This window comes from Aristolochia californica, unplaced genomic scaffold (assembly GCF_029961685.1).
Source record: "Aristolochia californica isolate CCGP_79_NKW_82.1479 unplaced genomic scaffold, dmAriCali1.0.hap1 SCAF_3, whole genome shotgun sequence".
Taxonomy (NCBI): domain Eukaryota; kingdom Viridiplantae; phylum Streptophyta; class Magnoliopsida; order Piperales; family Aristolochiaceae; genus Aristolochia; species Aristolochia californica.
The window spans coordinates 819,951-836,945 of NW_027181992.1; the positions used below are offsets into that span (position 1 = coordinate 819,951).

General features: G+C 40.0%; 2 protein-coding genes across 2 annotated transcripts; one reads left to right on the forward strand and one right to left on the reverse strand.

Annotated features, from left to right (window-relative positions):
- The first annotated feature begins 3,000 nt into the window (after nucleotides 1-3,000).
- LOC137958734 (transcription factor MYB60) lies at nucleotides 3,001-4,856 on the forward strand. The gene is made up of 3 exons (XM_068805832.1): nucleotides 3,001-3,212; nucleotides 3,561-3,690; nucleotides 3,949-4,856. Exons 1-3 carry the CDS (start codon nucleotides 3,080-3,082, stop codon nucleotides 4,601-4,603), a joined length of 918 nt encoding a protein of 305 aa, XP_068661933.1. The 5' UTR covers nucleotides 3,001-3,079; the 3' UTR covers nucleotides 4,604-4,856.
- Nucleotides 4,857-14,244: 9,388 nt separating this feature from the next.
- LOC137959697 (uncharacterized) lies at nucleotides 14,245-16,605 on the reverse strand. The gene has a single exon (XM_068807025.1). It carries the CDS (start codon nucleotides 16,168-16,170, stop codon nucleotides 14,392-14,394), a length of 1,779 nt encoding a protein of 592 aa, XP_068663126.1. The 5' UTR covers nucleotides 16,171-16,605; the 3' UTR covers nucleotides 14,245-14,391.
- Nucleotides 16,606-16,995: the final 390 nt, after the last annotated feature.

A 16,995-nucleotide genomic window follows, 5' to 3' on the forward strand; every position in this document is an offset into this window, starting at 1 on the left:
AAAGAGAAGAACTGTAACCGGGATTGCGGTGATGAATTTAGTGAGACGACGGACATTTATTTCTTCCCCCAAAGTCTTGGATCACGATGGACCCTTCAGCTGTCCCCTTTGAGACACAGTTGGGGATCTGCTTATTATGGAAATCTAATGAATGGTCCACTAATTCTTCACATTTGCTTCGCTAAGTCTAAATCAGGGGAGTATCGCATTGGTTTTTTATCTTTCCAGAGAGCCTCTGTAGGTGTGAAAGGAGACTCCGCCTTGCCGACATCTGGGAATTCGTCAACAACGCCGTGCATTTCGATTCATAACACAACGGGATGGAATCGTCAATTCGTCGGCCGAAGAGGGAGGCGCTTTCGTTGTAGATAAATGGCGGAGGAACCACAGCTTCAAAAACTTCGAGGCAGTCGTGGTTTAAACTCTGCACGCTCATTCCCAACGGTTCCGGAAATTAATTTAGGCGGTACGGTCAACAAACAGTTCGTAGCCTTTGCGGCTCGCAACCAAGTATTCAGAAGAGAATTAAAAATATCATCATCTGCAGCTAACGAACTTACATTACGGGGGTCATTCATATTTGCTGCTGTCTGGTTCGCTTTAACTGCAACCTGTACTAATCCAGGAAGAGTACAGTAGGGGGGGAGGTCGTTAGGAGAGGAGGCAGATAGACCGAGGGAGGAGAAAATAGAAGAAAAACATTAAAGACCTCGCCGTGCAGTTAGTTTCAGCAGCAGAAGCTCCAACAATGGGTTAGCAGCCGTTGCTGGTTTGCTTCAAGAGATTATCGTAGCTTTGGAGACGGAGCAATTAGACTGATTTTGTCCGATTACATTCTGGATCTAGAGGACGGGCTATTCGTCATCTTTATGGGCCTTCGTGGGGAAATGTCAATGAACCCAAGTACCTGTAGTTGGAATGGTACGTACTGACAAACCCACTGGTGCGATGTCGTTTGCGATCGGCCCACCAGAGACACGTTCACGAATATTCCCCATTCCCATTTCCGATGCGGAAGGGTTATGTGCTGCTCCTTTCCTTTCGTTCTTCCTTGATCCCCAATCCTAATCTCGATTTTTTTGTTTCTGGTGACACGTCGCTTCACTTCTCTTCGCTCGACCACACCACGTGGCAATTCCTCAGTACGTCATATTCCATCAAATTGCGTGACGGATTTACCCCGAGAGTGTATGGGCTCCACTCCGAGATCAACGTGTATGGTCGCAGCGAAGCGGACGTGGCGGCTCCGTGGCAATTAAACCTCTGGAGGACCACCAGATTGTGGTGGTATTACTCCATTTTTTAACATAATTATTGATACAAGTAAAAAAAAAAACGAGATTATAGACCACAAGACCGAGTAGTACAGTTTTTCGATCTGTAGCCATCTTGGATCAGGGTTTTTTGGGGACCACCTCACGGTCAAGGACGGATAGGATCTTTCCGTCTTGAGACAGCTTCGAATGGGGACCGATCTAACAGGTGGACCCCACAAGAGTAGTAATGAATAGTAAGACTTACACCCTAGCTTCTGCGAGCCAAGACCTAGTAGCTGAGAAAACCAAAGTGAGAAGGGAGGTGCTTCCCCTCAAATTATGCCTTTTCTTCTGCACTTGAAAGGGATTGAAGTAATCTTCTTCAAGTGCAGAAAAAAATGGGATTTTTATTCGGAGATATTTTTTTTTGTGGTCCTAGAGTGAACAGTGTAAGAATCAATTGCTGTATATATTCGTAGATGGGGTAACGAAGGTGACAGTGCTATACCTGTATGATCACTTCAGTGACCATGAAAATTCATACAAACCAAAAAAATTCTCTCAAGTGATAGGACAGAAAATCAAGTAAAATTGTCAGCCTGTGTTGAATCTAAGTAGTCATAATAAATATAACTGTTAAACTGCAAGCCCAGCCTTAGCATCTGCTTGAAAAGATTGTCAAATCCATGGATGAATTTTATCGTATATCTAAAAAAACCGAAGACAGCGAGTTTTTGAAAGGTCTTGTCTATCTCATATTAGGTTTAGATGGACCAAGGATTCCTGCCAAGTACCATCTACCTACAATCCGCGGAAACAAAACAAAAAAAAAAAAAAACAGTTCTAGCTAGTAAGAAGGTCGAATTAAACAACATTCGTCCCTTCTTTCTTTTGTTTTTACGAGAAATCAGAAGAGGGTTTTCCAGTTACAGGGAGCAAACAGTATAGATCATAAATACATCTTGGCCATTTTATCTGTCCGATCGAGTCATTGAAGGTTTTGGATGATGGCTCATTTACATGCAAGGAAAGTGCAGTGATTGCTACATTTATTGGTCCAAGTAATGTCATCCTCATCATCTACTGAAATGCAAGGGGTGAAAGTAGAAAACGGAGAGATGACGTGATTGGCATGGAGGTACTTGCAGAAGCACAAGACGAAATGAAACAGTAAAAGAAAACCGCGGCATCCTACGTGAATCCAATCTAGTAGTATCGTGTCAGGTAAAACTCGGAGAATTTCTACTCTGGGCATTATAGCTTGCGAGGGTGGTTTTGTACTTTCAAATGCCGTGCGTTTTCAGTTTGGTCGTTTAGGGTTTCTTCTGCTGCTTAGCTTTCTGGGTTTAAGCTGAAAAATATTACAGGGAAGATCGACTTATGACTTACTTTTTCACTGCTCACTTCGCAGGGAGAGATGAAAATGAGAATGACCCAGGATTAATGTTTTACAGCTGGGACGAGGGAGGTAAGGGGGGAGCGGACAGATACGAGATGACTGTAGCTTTCCTACCTTTTCGGGAAGAACTGATGATTCATGTGAGTGCAGAGCAGAAAGAGAGAAGAAGGAAATTCAGCTACTCCAGCTGACTTCTTTGTGCAATTTGACTATTTCCCAAAGGTGAAAAAAGTTTATAGTGAATCAGCGAGGTAGATCATCGGTTAGAAAGCAGCTTTTCGGCAAGTCATGTTGTATATAAAGACTCACATGTGAAAGACTCTTTGTCAAAAGCCGGGGGGTGGGGGTGGGGGGGGAGAAGAAAGAAGATACAGAAGAAGAGGAGAAGCGACAGAGAGAGAGAGAAGGAGAGTGGAAAAGAACCATGGGGAGACCTCCTTGCTGTGATAAGGTGGGAATAAAGAAAGGACCTTGGACTCCTGAAGAAGATATAATCTTGGTATCTTACATCCAAGAACATGGACCTGGGAATTGGAGATCAGTGCCAACAAATACAGGTAAACCAGCTAGCCAGAAGAAAGAAATGCAGTCGAAGCTGAGAGTTTCACTCAATTTGTTCTTGTTCGTCTTCTTCTCTCTTGATTTTCTCTTGTTTTTTAATCGTCGCAGATGGGTACCCATGACTGCATCGATTTTTCCCATCTGGCTTTTATGTTTCTTTCTTCCATTTCCATCGAATTCAGTGATTTCAACATCCATCTTTGTTTTATCTAGAATTCATCATCTATCTACTCAGGAAGGCAGTTGCATGAACTTCCGAAAAGGATATTTTTTTCTTTTTCCTTTCTCTTTCCACCCCTCAATTTTTTTATGTGTTCGATAGGAGAATTAACCCATTCTTTCAGGTCTGATGAGGTGCAGCAAAAGTTGCAGACTTAGATGGACGAATTACCTCAGACCAGGAATCAAGAGAGGGAACTTCACCCCACATGAAGAAGGGATGATAATCCATCTCCAAGCTTTGCTTGGTAACAGGTAGAGTTTGTAATTTGATAAGTGTTTCAGTTTCTCATATACACCTCAACATCTCGATATGCTTCCACCTGCAAATTAATCACTTGTTTCTTCTTTCAACCTTAATTCCATAGATGAAAATATAGTCAATCTCCATCCTGATTACACCGGAGCTAGGAGGAAAATCTCCGGGAGTCCAATTCAGAATTTCTTCGCGTTTTCCTTAATTATCTTCAAGCTTCTTGTAATTAATGTACTTTTTTCTCTGATTTTACACAGATGGGCAGCGATAGCGTCCTACCTTCCTCAAAGAACGGACAATGATATAAAAAACTACTGGAACACCCACTTGAAGAAAAAAATCAAGAAGTTCCAAATGGGTTTGGACAGCCACATAACATCTGATTCAAACGGTTCTCCAGTCACAAGGAATTCAGAGATCTCCAGCAGCCACTCCTCACTTGTGGGGCTAAACCAAGGCTGCTCCACTTATGCGTCAAGCACAGAAAACATTTCAAGACTCTTGGAAGGGTGGATGAGAAATTCACCCAAGGCCGGTCTGAAATTTCCATCTCAAGGGACGCAACAACAAGACCAAGGGAACAGTAATGCAGGTCCCGCAAGTTCTTTCCAGTGCAACCAAGCCAAATCCGAGCAAGAGAGCTGTGACATGATCTCCCATGAAGATCTCGAGTCTCTTTTTTCGTTTGACAACAACATGGCCTGGGGGAAGTCTTCTTCTAACTCTACACTTCATGGATCTCGGACAACAGTAGCTGAGAGGTTTAATTCCATGAACGAAACCAAGGTGAAATCAGAAAATCAACCCCCATTTTCGTTCCTTGAGAAATGGCTGTTGGACGAAGCAGCTAACGGGCAGGTGGAGGAACTCATGGGTATCTCTGCAGATTGCTGCTCGGCGACAATCTTTTGACAGTCTCCACCGAGATCGTCTTCCGGGGAAGAAAGAGAGAAAAATACAAAACAAAAAAACATAGAAATCTGGTCGATCAAGCTATCTGATGAGCCAGTTCTCTTCCTTTAATTTTACTTTCTTTTCCTCTTCTTCTTTTTTTTTTCTCTTTTTCTTCTCCAGGGTTCTTAAGCAAACAAATCTTTTCGCCAAATGTAAGATTTGAACAAATGCTTCTGTGAAATAAATCCACCTTTTCTCTCCTGCTTTCCCATTGGGAATAACGTCAGTCATTGCCTTGAAAAAACATTATCTCTCGCATCCATGAATACATTGTGCTAACGGTACTCATTTCTCAGTAAATTGATTGTCAGAGACGAGGCCAGATTCCGGCATTTCTGCATGCACTCAAGTATACGGATTATAAAGACAGAGAGAGAAAGATAAACATAAATATATTTTCCATTAAATGTAACCCTGGATTAGTTTTTTTTTTTTTTTTTTCTTGAGTGACTCTACATCCATTACACCGTATATGAGTCAGACGGAGGTAGACACGAACCCTAAAGATTTTACCATACGAATCCGACACCCCGTATTAAACAAAATTTAAGGCTCTCATTTATTAGCTACTTCTAACGGGCCAAATCATGAGTACTAAATAACTACTGCCAGCTCTACGAAATGAAACTCAAAGGAAGTAGTCCCACATGGAATGTGGATCAGTCTCTGTGGTTTAGGGTTTGATAGAGAGAGGAGTATACCCATTAGAGAAATACTAAGTGTTTTCACGCAGAAATCCTGGAAGTAAAGGGGGGAAAAGTGGCACCTTAATTTGGGGTCTTTTTTAATCGAAGGAAAGCTGTAGAAGGGAGTGGCATGTGATCTTTGAACCTTTGGGGGTGTGAGTGAGGGAACTCGAAGTGGTGATTGCATGGGTTAGCCATGCAAGACTGTTAAAAGGACATAAAGGGGGGAAAGGTGAGAGGGGGATAGGAGTAACGCCATGCCCACTTCAGGTGGGGGCCTTAATAAAAAGAGATAAGAAGGCATGTGAGCTTACCAAAAAGTGGAAAAAAAGAGAGGAAGAGGTTTGTCTAAATATGAGAATATTGGGTGGGAAAAGTGATGGCTTTGTTCAATTGCTTAGGCTTCATTTCTTGACCATATATATTATCATCATGCATGGTTCATATTATAATCCCTCTCTTGTCTTCTTTTAGCTTCGTTGCTCCCTCAGAGATTGTTTCCTCTGATGAACCCATTCTTGCTCCCTTTGGCAAAGTGAACCCACCACCCTTTTATTTCCATTTTATTTAGGACTGTAGCTCAATTTAATTGTTTCCATCGATCTCAGGGTTAGGTTGAGAAGCCCCTTTGCTCATTCACATCTGCATGACCCAACTTGGCTTTCAAAAAAAACCTTTTGGTTTATTTCTTGCTCCCAAGTCCCACCTGTACATTTGAAGCTTCTGAACTTTAAATCCCTTTGTTATAAGCTGAGTTATTAGTCACAATCTGGCATTAAACAATTATAAGATGGACAACACACGGCCTCCTTCTTCCTCAGACGCATGACAGTCATGACTCCTTATCTCAATTTCTCTCTCTCGCTTTCTGAGTCTCATATATCAGACCCTAATTGCGGCATTACCTCTCTGATCAGTCTTTAGTAGTCGTACAAGCCCAGAACCCTAATTTTCTCCCACACAGTGCCATAGTTGTGAAAACTACCAAACATCTGAAGATGCTCTGGTTAAAAGACTCTCCTGGTGAGGACGCTCAGGCATTTAAAAGTGCCCTCACCTATACTAGACGAGGCCGATAAAACCCTAGTTATTACACTCCACCAAGCTATTTAATCCAGAATGTCTATATTTGAACTCCATGGAAAAGACACGATTACTACGTCCTTTTTTTTGAGTTTACTGTCAGTTTCAGTGGCCTTAAAAGTCAGCTTAAATGACTGGGCCATCACTGCGAAAAAACCTTACCAACTCCTTGTAACATATGGTTCCAAATTCAAAAGAAGGTGGCGCTTTGCTAGATTGGTGGCGACCCACATCAAAGACCTCTCGGTAAGCATCTGCGCATACTGACAAGAACCAGGTCTCTGTTGAAAGCTTGGAGACAGCCTTTCCATTTTTAAACCCCAGATAAAGAAAAACAAAAGAAGGGTGGGGCTACTGGAGGAATCTTCATCTTGAAAAGATTTCTTTTCGATTTTTGTTGTTCTTTTAGCTGATTGTGTTCAACAGAATCAAGCAGCAGCAAGCTTTTTCTGGAGAAATCCACAATAAATACGTAGTGGAAGAATATTCCTGGGATTGCAACTCTGGGAATACTTGCAGAAAGAAGAATTGAGATAGTATACTATAAATCCCACTACTTTGCGGAAGAATGCAAACAAGCAAAGCTTGGGAAGTCGTTTTCTTAATTTATATATGTACTTGATTATTTGGCTATTTTTTTTTCTTTTCAGATATAACTGAACAAGGAATTTTGAATAATCCACCAATGCTTGATTTTCTTTCAGTTTAAATGTCGGCATACCGATCTTGAGGGGAAGAGAGAGAGTTATAGAGAAAGAAAGAGTTTGAGGGAAAAAAAAAATCAAGGAAGAAAACCTTTCCTGCATTAAAAATCTTCTTCAAAAAATATGCTGAAATTTAGTTTCTGCAACACTAATTTGTCTGAAAAGCAAAAAGGTCAGTGGCCTGTTCCAGAAGGAATTTCCTTTCAGCATCCGAATTCGTCCCAAGCATAAACCCATTTCCCTCACTCAACTACCAGCAAATATTACATTTTCTACTCTATAGATTACTTGCAAGTTAGAACAAAACGCTTTATCAATGAAGGGAAATTCTTTCATGCCTGCAAATACTGCTGCTAATCACTTCCTCCTCCTCCTCCTCTTCTTCTGTCCATTACTCGGAAAAAATATCAAAGGGGGAAAGGGTGTGAGCCATTACTTGGCAAATACCCGCTCAAGGTGGCCATGCATGCCCATGAATTGAAGTCATCTCCTTATTATATAATTAGTGGCTCTCATCGTCACCGACGTCCACCTCCATTAAATGACGATAAAGGCTCCGACTAAATTGCTTTCCATCTCACCCAGCTGGGCTCCATCTTCACCTATCAAACGAGTGGAGGGTGCTCAAGTTCCAGCATGAATCATATGCGTAATCTGTTGTGTGAAGACTGAAGCACGCGGTGCAAATTCCAACTGAAGGTAAGATCAAGCTTCCGTAGAATTAACTTGAAACTGTGTTAAAGTTAGTTTTTTTTTTCTTCCAAACAATGAACACAATATCTTTTTAATCATTCATGTCAGAGTAGTGTTCTGAACGTGATTGCTTCTGGTTTCCTCTTGCGGAAGAAACGGAAAGCCAAATAATCGGTGCATTCAAGTGATGGCAACACGATTCACAAATCACCGGTCATATTTCATCTGCCCTCTTAATTTTGAATATCTTTTAAAATATTTGTTCCCTGCCGACGTATTGGTACATGAGGACTTGTACAAGAAATAGAGAAGTCGGAGCTGATAATTCCACGGTTCTCAAGCATAATAAATTAAAGTTTGCTCTCGGGCCCCAGTCACTCCCTTTTATAATCTTCCAGTCCTTTCCTTTTATTGTTCTTTATGACCCCCTATTTAATAGCATTGACGGAAGAGAGAAGTAATCTGTGAAAAAAACCAATGTCACTGATTCGTTTACTTGTGTTTTTTTACTAGAAAGAAAGACAGAAAGCATCAGAACAATTTATTCAGAATTCAATCCTGAACCAGATCCTTCAATGTTGAATCCCACTATCACTCCTCTCTCATCACTTCCTCAAAACCCAAAGAAGATACATATCCGAAGAAGACTTCTATTCTCCAGTTGTAATTATTTAACGCGATGAAGATTATTATTATGCAATGCCATAAACCCTTTTACACAAATAATCCTTGTTTTAAGTTGTGTTGGTGTCAATAGAAAATCGCAAAAGAAAGGTTTTACTAAATACTTTGGCATTTGTCTTGTCTTAAAAAGTTGATTTATTTTCTAATATGCAACAGCCATAGACAGATCAGGCATAGTTGACAACCGATTTTGGCGAGTTTGTACGTTAGATAGCCAAAATGAATGAGGTCTCCAAGGTGGAATGGCAGCACCAAGCCCTCAAAAAGACCATCTAATGGCAACACCACCCTCACATGGCCCAAAAATACAGTCAACGCTGTAGCAATCGGTGCGCGTGGGAGTCCACAAGCTGGGCACATGGAATTTGACCCATTTGAATTTGAATAATATGTGATTTGCCTTGCTTATATGGTAAATTCTTATTGGCTCATATATTATAGGGCATAAGGGTTGCATATCTTTGATTTGCTTTATTTATCTTGAAATCCACGCAAAGAATACCTCATTTCCGTCATACCTCCTTTCTCTCCATTTTGGTTTGATTTTCCCTTGAAACGAAGGCTTACTAGTTTACTTTTCACCCAAAGTAAGCTAGGCCGCATGTTGAAGCTTTAGGATCGAATCCTAACCCGCTATAGTGGTGTGACAACTAGTATCAGAGTATAATCGTTTCAGCCATGGCTTCCTTGGAACTGATGTTAGAAATTATTCCAAACAAAGGTAAGAATAAAGTCTCCAAAACTGAATCTTATTTAACTTCTTTGAGTCTAGGCTCGAGAAGGTAGAGTGCCAATGCTCGAGTTGGGAGAAGAATATAAAGAAAGTGTGGACATCTGAGAACATAACCTTGAAGTGGTTCAAGGGCTAGAGGATGATGTACATGCCGCCATTGCAGTTCTAAAGACAAATACTCTCAATGATATTGACGAGATGCAAACGAAGTTGGAAAAAATGCGGACGAGAATGATGATTCTTGAATGAACCGTTCTAAATGGGGAAAAGGTTTATACACGAATGAATATCAAGGTTCTTGAGCTTAAACCGTACAGGGGCGTATGAGATCCGAAGGCGAATGAGAACTTATTATGGCAAGTCGAGTAATACTTCAAAGCTTCAAATCTCATTAATGAGGAAACAAAGGTTAGTATCGCATATGTATTTCTCATTGATGATGCTATTTTGTGGTGGAGAAGAAGACTTGGTGATGCCGAGATTGGAAAAAAGTTGATTGACACTTGAAAAGTTTTCAAGCATGAATTGAAGTGTCATTACTTTCCCGAAGTTGTCGATTACCTAGCTCAAGAGGAATTGTATGCATTGAAGCAAAAAGGGACGTTCAGTGAGTACATTTAGTCCTTTACCTCTTTAATGTTAAGAATTCTAATATGATCGATGATGATCAATTATTTTATTTTTTTGTGGAACTTTATCCTTGGGTTGAACAAGAGTTGAGGAGTTGGGAGGTGAAGACGTTTGCAACCACTTTAGGCATCGCAAAAATATTGACAAAATTTGAGAGAAAATCTGATGATAATGCCACCACATCTATGGATAGAAATAGGAACAATGAGAACCATAAGAAGAAGTCTTCTTGGAGACTGACTTCTAAGAAAGACAAAGGGAACCATAAAAATGGAGAAAAGAAAAAAAACTACACGAAAAAAGTAATCCTACAAATCGAAAGATTACTTGTTTCATTTATGAAGAAGAACACTTGGTGAAGGATAAAAATAAGTTTTTAAATGTTATCAAAGTGAATGATGGAGGTGACGATCAACATGTTGAAGAATGTCGGGTTGGTTCGTTGATTTTGCTTAGCTCAATCCAAGAAATGGTTGAGAAATCGCTAAGGCCTAACATGATTTTTCTTGATATGTTGCTAAATGATGGCAAGGTGAAAGCTCTTGTTGATTCGAGAGCAACCCACAACTTTATCTCGGATGAGGACGCTAGACTATTACACTCAAGGTGGGAAGTGCCATACAGTCGAATAAAGACTGTCAAATCTGAGGCTAAAGTCGTATTTGGGGTGGCCAAGCATGTTCGTGTCATCGTGAGAAAGTGGGTTGGCTTTTTGAATTTCATTTTGGACGATTTTAATGTAATGTTTGGGGTGGATTTCCTTAGGTAAAAGTAAAGGCCTTTGTAATGCCTTATATGGGAATGATAGAGATTACAAATGAGGAAGGACCTTGTGTAATTTTCGCTGTAAGGGGAAAGTTGTCATGGTTTCAACCCTCCAACTTAAGAAGGGTCTTAAGGGTGGAGGGTACAACCTTCTTGTTTTGTTAGCATGTGACGAATATGGTCTAAAAAAATAACTCACACATTTTCCCTCCTCACCCCAACTCATACAAATTACCAATGTTCTATCCACATACACTTTACCCAACTCTCTCATATTCTCCATCCATCACAATTGCTCCATCTCCTCCCCAAACAAATCTTCTCCACTTCCACCACTACAACCATGAAACAAACCACCAAACTATGCACCACCAAGCTACTCTTACAGCCACCCACCCTCGTGATGATCCCCACCCTATTCTTTCCAAGAACCATACCACACATTACCTTCCTATCTCCAAATTCAACTCAACTTATCTCACTTTCCAAATGTAGACCCTAACCCGCCCCAACCAATCAAACCTCACTCACACCAACAAAAGCTTCACCCTCATGCACCACATATGTATCACCCACCATCCCATTCAACACAACCACCCACTATTGTCAAAGACCAAAATATTTGCACTCTAAAAGAAGCTTGGTTGCACCAAGATTTGGCTCCCAAGCTCAACAAGCACCAACTCAACATACAACAAGAGCATAAGCAAAATGAGCTTAACAAGAAATATACAACGTGGGAGATTGAAGACAAGTTCTTACAACGCTTTCATAGTACTTCAACCTTGAAAACAAGGTTGATCTTCCAAGAAGGATGGCATGATAAAACCCAAATTTATGTAAAACATGCATATACCAAGCTAGGGGACGGGTACAAATTATAATTTTGGGGGCATTTATTTTTACAAAGTCTAAGGGGCGCTACCTAAAGGGTAAATGTGGAAATTTTTATTTGTTTTTCATAAAATCTAGGGTACGCTACTTTGTTCACATTAAGATGAATTCCTTGTATGTTTCTTCAAGTTTTAACCTTGAGGACAAGGTTGATACTCGAGATGGGTGGAATGATAGAGACCCAAAATTACCCCCAACAAAGAAAAGAGAAGAAGATGAAACAAAGAAGAATAAGAAAAGAAGAAGAAAGAAAAAATAAAAAGTGGCACCATCCAAAAATTAGAAAGTGGTGCCACATCCTAGAAAATAGGAGTGCAAGGATAAAAAATAAATTTACCCCTCAAAGGGTTAGTCAAAGCCGGAGTCAAACTTACCTCTTTTGAAGAAGATGGAATCTTATTAAAATAGAAAGAATATTTCCTTTGATTGATGTAATCTTTTAAATTCATAAATGTCTCTTAGAATGATATAATATCTCAATCTCCTAGGATTTCTCATTAAATTATGTAATTAAGGAACCCTAATTGATGGAGGAGTTTCCCACATAATGTATAAGAAAAAATATAAATAGGGGTGTTAGCTGAAAGAAGAATCAATCAAACCTTTTTCAAATCTCCCTTTCCCCTCTCAAATTGGTGTCTAGCACCTCCCCTCTCTTTCACCTCTCTTCTTCTCTCTTTCCTTCAAGATCTTTCTCTATCTCCCTCTCTTCCTCTAGTTCTCTCTTCTTCACTTGCTCTTACTCTAACCCTCTTAACCTTTCTTTTTCAATTCTTCTCACTTTTAAAAAAGACTAGAAGCTCTCACAATTAGGGTTCTTATTAGTGTGCGATGCGCTACCAACCCAAGGCACGCACGCGCAGGCACCAGCTGGTTGGCTGGCTAGCTGAGTGGTAGTTTTGACTCAAATTCAAAATTTGAGTTTCTCCTAATAAAGACACATGAAGTTTGACCCCTTAGAATTTGAATAATATGGGATTTGCATTGTTTATGTGGCAAATTTTCATTGGCTTATGTATTATAGGGGATAAGGGTAGATTATCCTTGATTTGTCTATAGATAAGTCTTATAAACTTGATGTATTCATCTTGAAATTCGTACAAATACCATATTTCTATCAGAGCTCTTTTCTCTCCATTTTAGTTTGATTTTCCTTTGAAACGAAGGTTTACTGGTTTCAAAACCTTGTTAGTTTGATAGAGATCACCATCGTTAATGTTAATGTCATGGAGATTTTGTCTGCAAATTACATCCATGACTTACAAAGTTCAGAAGGCATTCACTCTCCATCTTCTAGAATTTGAGCAAGTGAGCAGATGAACCTGAATTTGAACTTATTCTAGTTCTGCTAATTATGAGAAACCTAACTTCAGCTGGCTACATAAATGTCATGCTCTGGTGTGTAAGTGGCATAGTTTTACCCACTGAACATGTATTAGATGTGGGGATTTCTCATTAATGAGTGATAAAACATTGAAAGGGATTTGTTTTGAATTATTGACATCGAGGGGTCTAGACATTCAATTACTCCTTTATAGGTTACACCATTTTGGAAATGGAGTTGGTATTTTTTTGATCTCCAAGTAGGACCCTATCTAAAACCATTCTAGACTCTTCTTTCCTAATAAATGATGCCACATATATGGATGTTAATGGGTTAGGACCATGTGCTAAAACAAAAATATCTTATCTTATTCAAATTCAGTGGTTTTGTACAAGAGATTTTACTTATCTATGTGAATAGGTCTCATTCGTAAGATTAATTACTAGTAAAATGGACTAGTAAATCCTTCTCAAACTCTCCATTTGTCAGCATCTTGAAGTTTTAGAAAAAGTATTGGGACTTTTTTAAAGGCTTGACTACATGCCGTTACTCGTAGGTCAAGAACCATGAGCATGCAACTCTTTTCTTGCTGTTTTCCTTCACCAAACTCTTGCTTACTGTGCACTGAATTATTTTCATAAAGGCTATTTCAGATAGAACCCTAGCACTGCTCCAAAAGACAAGAAAAAGAAAAAAAATATATATATATAGCGATGCTACGAGACAGGACAAAGAGTAAACTAGGGATGCCACAAAACTACAGAGCTTCATCAAGGATTTATGCTTGGTAGAAGATGATACGAATTCAGAGATTTTGTCTATAATCCAGTGACGACAGCTAAATCTTCTACTTATCTGAGACTTGATTTGCAGTAAAATCTTGTATTTGATGAGATAAGCCTCCAGAGATTCCTCTTGCTCTTGCCTGAAGATGAACTGGTTAACCCACGTTTCTGTAGCGGCAGGCTTCAGCAGTGAATTTGCTGGTAGCAGCAACACTCTTTTGTTTTTTGTCTCTAAATTTTTAAGTTTGTAATTGAATTCTCAACAATGAAAGTATTTCAGTCTTTATCTACATTCTTTATGTACTCAGTGATCAAAACTATACGATATACAGAACGAAGAGGGATAGACTAACAAACTACCAAAAATATATAGAAAATTAACATATATCACTGCATCCTCTGTTTGGTTTAAGAGAAATGAGAAAGAAAAAGAAAATGTGAAAGACAAACACTTTCAGGAATCCAGTCAGTATACTAGTTTTTTCCCCTCATCTCCTTCCATGGATTAAAAATGAACCAGAGGACGATAAAAGATTTTGTTTTCCATTTTTTCCTACAGCAGGTCATGATAAAGCATAACATGCAGCATAGCAGATTGAACAAGAGTGAAGCCAGATAAATCAAGTTTGGAATGCAATTACTGTATACAGGACAGAAAATACAAGAAAGGAAAATGCTTATCAGGATTAGTCAGAACTGAATATTATAAAAATTACAGTACCCATCAAATTTCTAGGCCGCTAAGACAAAGAAGATAAATTTGCATCAGAGCTTCTCACTGATCCTTACCATAAAAGGAGTAACATTATTTGTGTGCAATACAATCCATGAAGACTCGAACAACTCATGAAAATACTCAACTCCAATTTCCTCCGCCGCTGACCTAAATGCAGCTCCAAACGAATTCCCTTGAATCGCACCAAGTCTTGGTTTCCCACAAACACCAACCAGCAGAAATTTATTGGGCTCCTGAGCCAAGCAAGCACATATCAAAGGCTTCATCCTTGCACCCTTTTCTCTCAATGCATCCATCAAGAAATAACAGAATTTGGTTAAGGCTTGAGGGTAGCCCAAAAACTTGGTGTCAACTGTATCTTCAAGCATGACCCACCTAAATTTTCTGCCACTTCTGATAAAACCCGCTTTTGTGATCGCTGAACTTCCCTGTCTAAGTACTGCCCTCTGCACTTGAATTGCACTTTGCATTCCTCTTCTCAACTTATCAAGATTATTCAGAGAAAGAGCTGAATAAGCTAACCAAAACTGTTCAGCTGCGGGTTCATCGCTTGATTCTACAGATGATTCAAGCAAAGATGTGACCCCATAAACTACATCTGCCGCTGAAACCTTTGAACTGTACCCATGGTGCCTCAAAAAACTTCTGTAATAAAATTCTGTCAACCCATACTCAGGTAAGAATCTTTCAAACTCATCCTTCATTTTCTGCTTTACCTCAATGCTCATGTATTGAAACTTCTGTTGGCAATCTTGAAGAGCAAACCCCATTCGGGCCAATAGAAGTTTCAATTTTTTCAAGCCATTATCACTCCAGGTCTTTAATTTGGTCGCAATATAAGAGGAGCAGAGCATAGAGTCAAACAGATTCCACTCACGTAAAAGCATGAGCCTGGGTTCATCCTCATAAGCAATCCTGGATGAATCAGGAGCTCGAATTTTGGTACCATCTTTAAGAGTTACAGTAGTAATTGCATCTAAATTGCCAGAACTGTTGATGTGTTGCTCAAGCTCCATTACTCCATCTTGGTACCTCTCGTTCGTTAGTCTCTCGTGAACAAACTGATCAGTGAGAGAAACACAAGCTAACCATAATAACTCGTTAGTGTTTTTCCTCAGAGAGTGGGCTAAATCGTACATCAAATACCCCGATGGCCTCCCATGGAAAGTGCCGACTTTGTAATAAAGGGATTTAAGCTTCTGGTAAGCATTTGGGTCACTAGGATCCACCTCAAATTCATTTGATACCCGTCTCCGCTTCCGGGGACCACCATTTTCATCTTCACTATCACTCTCACTGTCTTCACTATCAGAGTTCCCATCCATCTCGTCATCACTGTTCAGATCTGACTCATTTGACAAAGCGACAAAATCAAAATCATAATGCAGATCAGCGTGTTGCTCATCCTCATGGGTATAAAGAACGACTACTTGTTTGTTCTTATCACTGAGGTTATGGAGATGGATGGGACGATGGCTATCAACAACAAAAACACGAGCCGCTTGACCAAGATTCAAAACTCTGCGTAGATCTCGATGGGAACCCCAATTTATGAGAAGAATAGAGACGGACTGGTCAGAGGATCGAAGAGCAGGCCCAACAAAATTTTCGATTTCACTAAACGAGGACACAGGGTAGCAGGAATACAAGATGGAGTCAGAAGACAAGATGTGAGTTATGGTTTTCAGGGCACAGAGTGAATCAACATCAGAGGTTGAGGGAAAAATCAATAAAGGCGAAGAAGACGAAGCTGGCACTGCTTCGCGTATTCGAGCATAGAAGGATTGCACTCTCTCCTCCCTCACCATAATTCTTCCAGTCGATGCAAAATTGTGGAAGATGATAAACTCTTTTGGGGAGAAAATGCAACAAACATTGTCAATCTAAAGCTTACCCAATTTCCAAATCCTGCCTTATATCGTTCTAAATCTGATCAGAACCCCCCTCCATTTCTCCTATTTTCTCTAGGGAAAATCAGAATTGAATGTCTAAAGAACCAACAGGACAAAATTCTCGTATTATCACCTAACTTGTTAAAAGAAATTGAAATACTCATATATACCGAAACATTTAGTAGCGATATTCTTACGAGGAAGAGCTCAAAACCTTGATCCGAAGAAGGAAAGGTGGAAGCTATCTGGGCAATTGACTTTCGGGACACCGCTTCCTCTTTTTTCTCCCGCCATCGGAGACCTGGCTTGATTCTAGAGGGGAAAGAGAAAGAGAGGGGGGAAAGAGAAAGAGAGAGGGGAAACGCAGTTGCAACGAAACTGAATAAAAAGTATTTCGAGTTTTGAATGGCTATGAAATTCAAATTTTCGAGCAACCGCGAAATGCTAGGCGGCAAAGTGGTGGCGGCTCGATTTCATGGATTGGGGATCATGTGAAACCTACAATACCATTTCGCTACTTCATCATTTTCCAAATGACGCTCTTATCCTGCGACTCCAACTCGGGCTCGTACTTCAGTGAGTTAGTTGATCTAAGAGGCCGAGGCCGGACTCACCCAGTATAGAGACTCGGAGTCATCTTCCCGTACGAGTTTTTATGGGTCTCAAGACGGCCCCAAGTTCAGGTCGGAGAACCTTCACTGAGGACGAAGCTCAGTAGCTATCTCAGAGTTGAAATCTGCA

Bases quoted from the DNA above. Each gene is read 5' to 3' on its own strand.
- LOC137958734 (XM_068805832.1), top strand. From the start codon at position 3,080: ATGGGGAGACCTCCTTGCTGTGATAAGGTGGGAATAAAGAAAGGACCT. The intron at 3,213-3,560 runs GTAAACCAGCTA...CCATTCTTTCAG, and splicing joins ATCAGTGCCAACAAATACAG to GTCTGATGAGGTGCAGCAAA. The intron at 3,691-3,948 runs GTAGAGTTTGTA...GATTTTACACAG, and splicing joins CAAGCTTTGCTTGGTAACAG to ATGGGCAGCGATAGCGTCCT.
- LOC137959697 (XM_068807025.1), bottom strand. From the start codon at position 16,170: ATGGTGAGGGAGGAGAGAGTGCAATCCTTCTATGCTCGAATACGCGAA.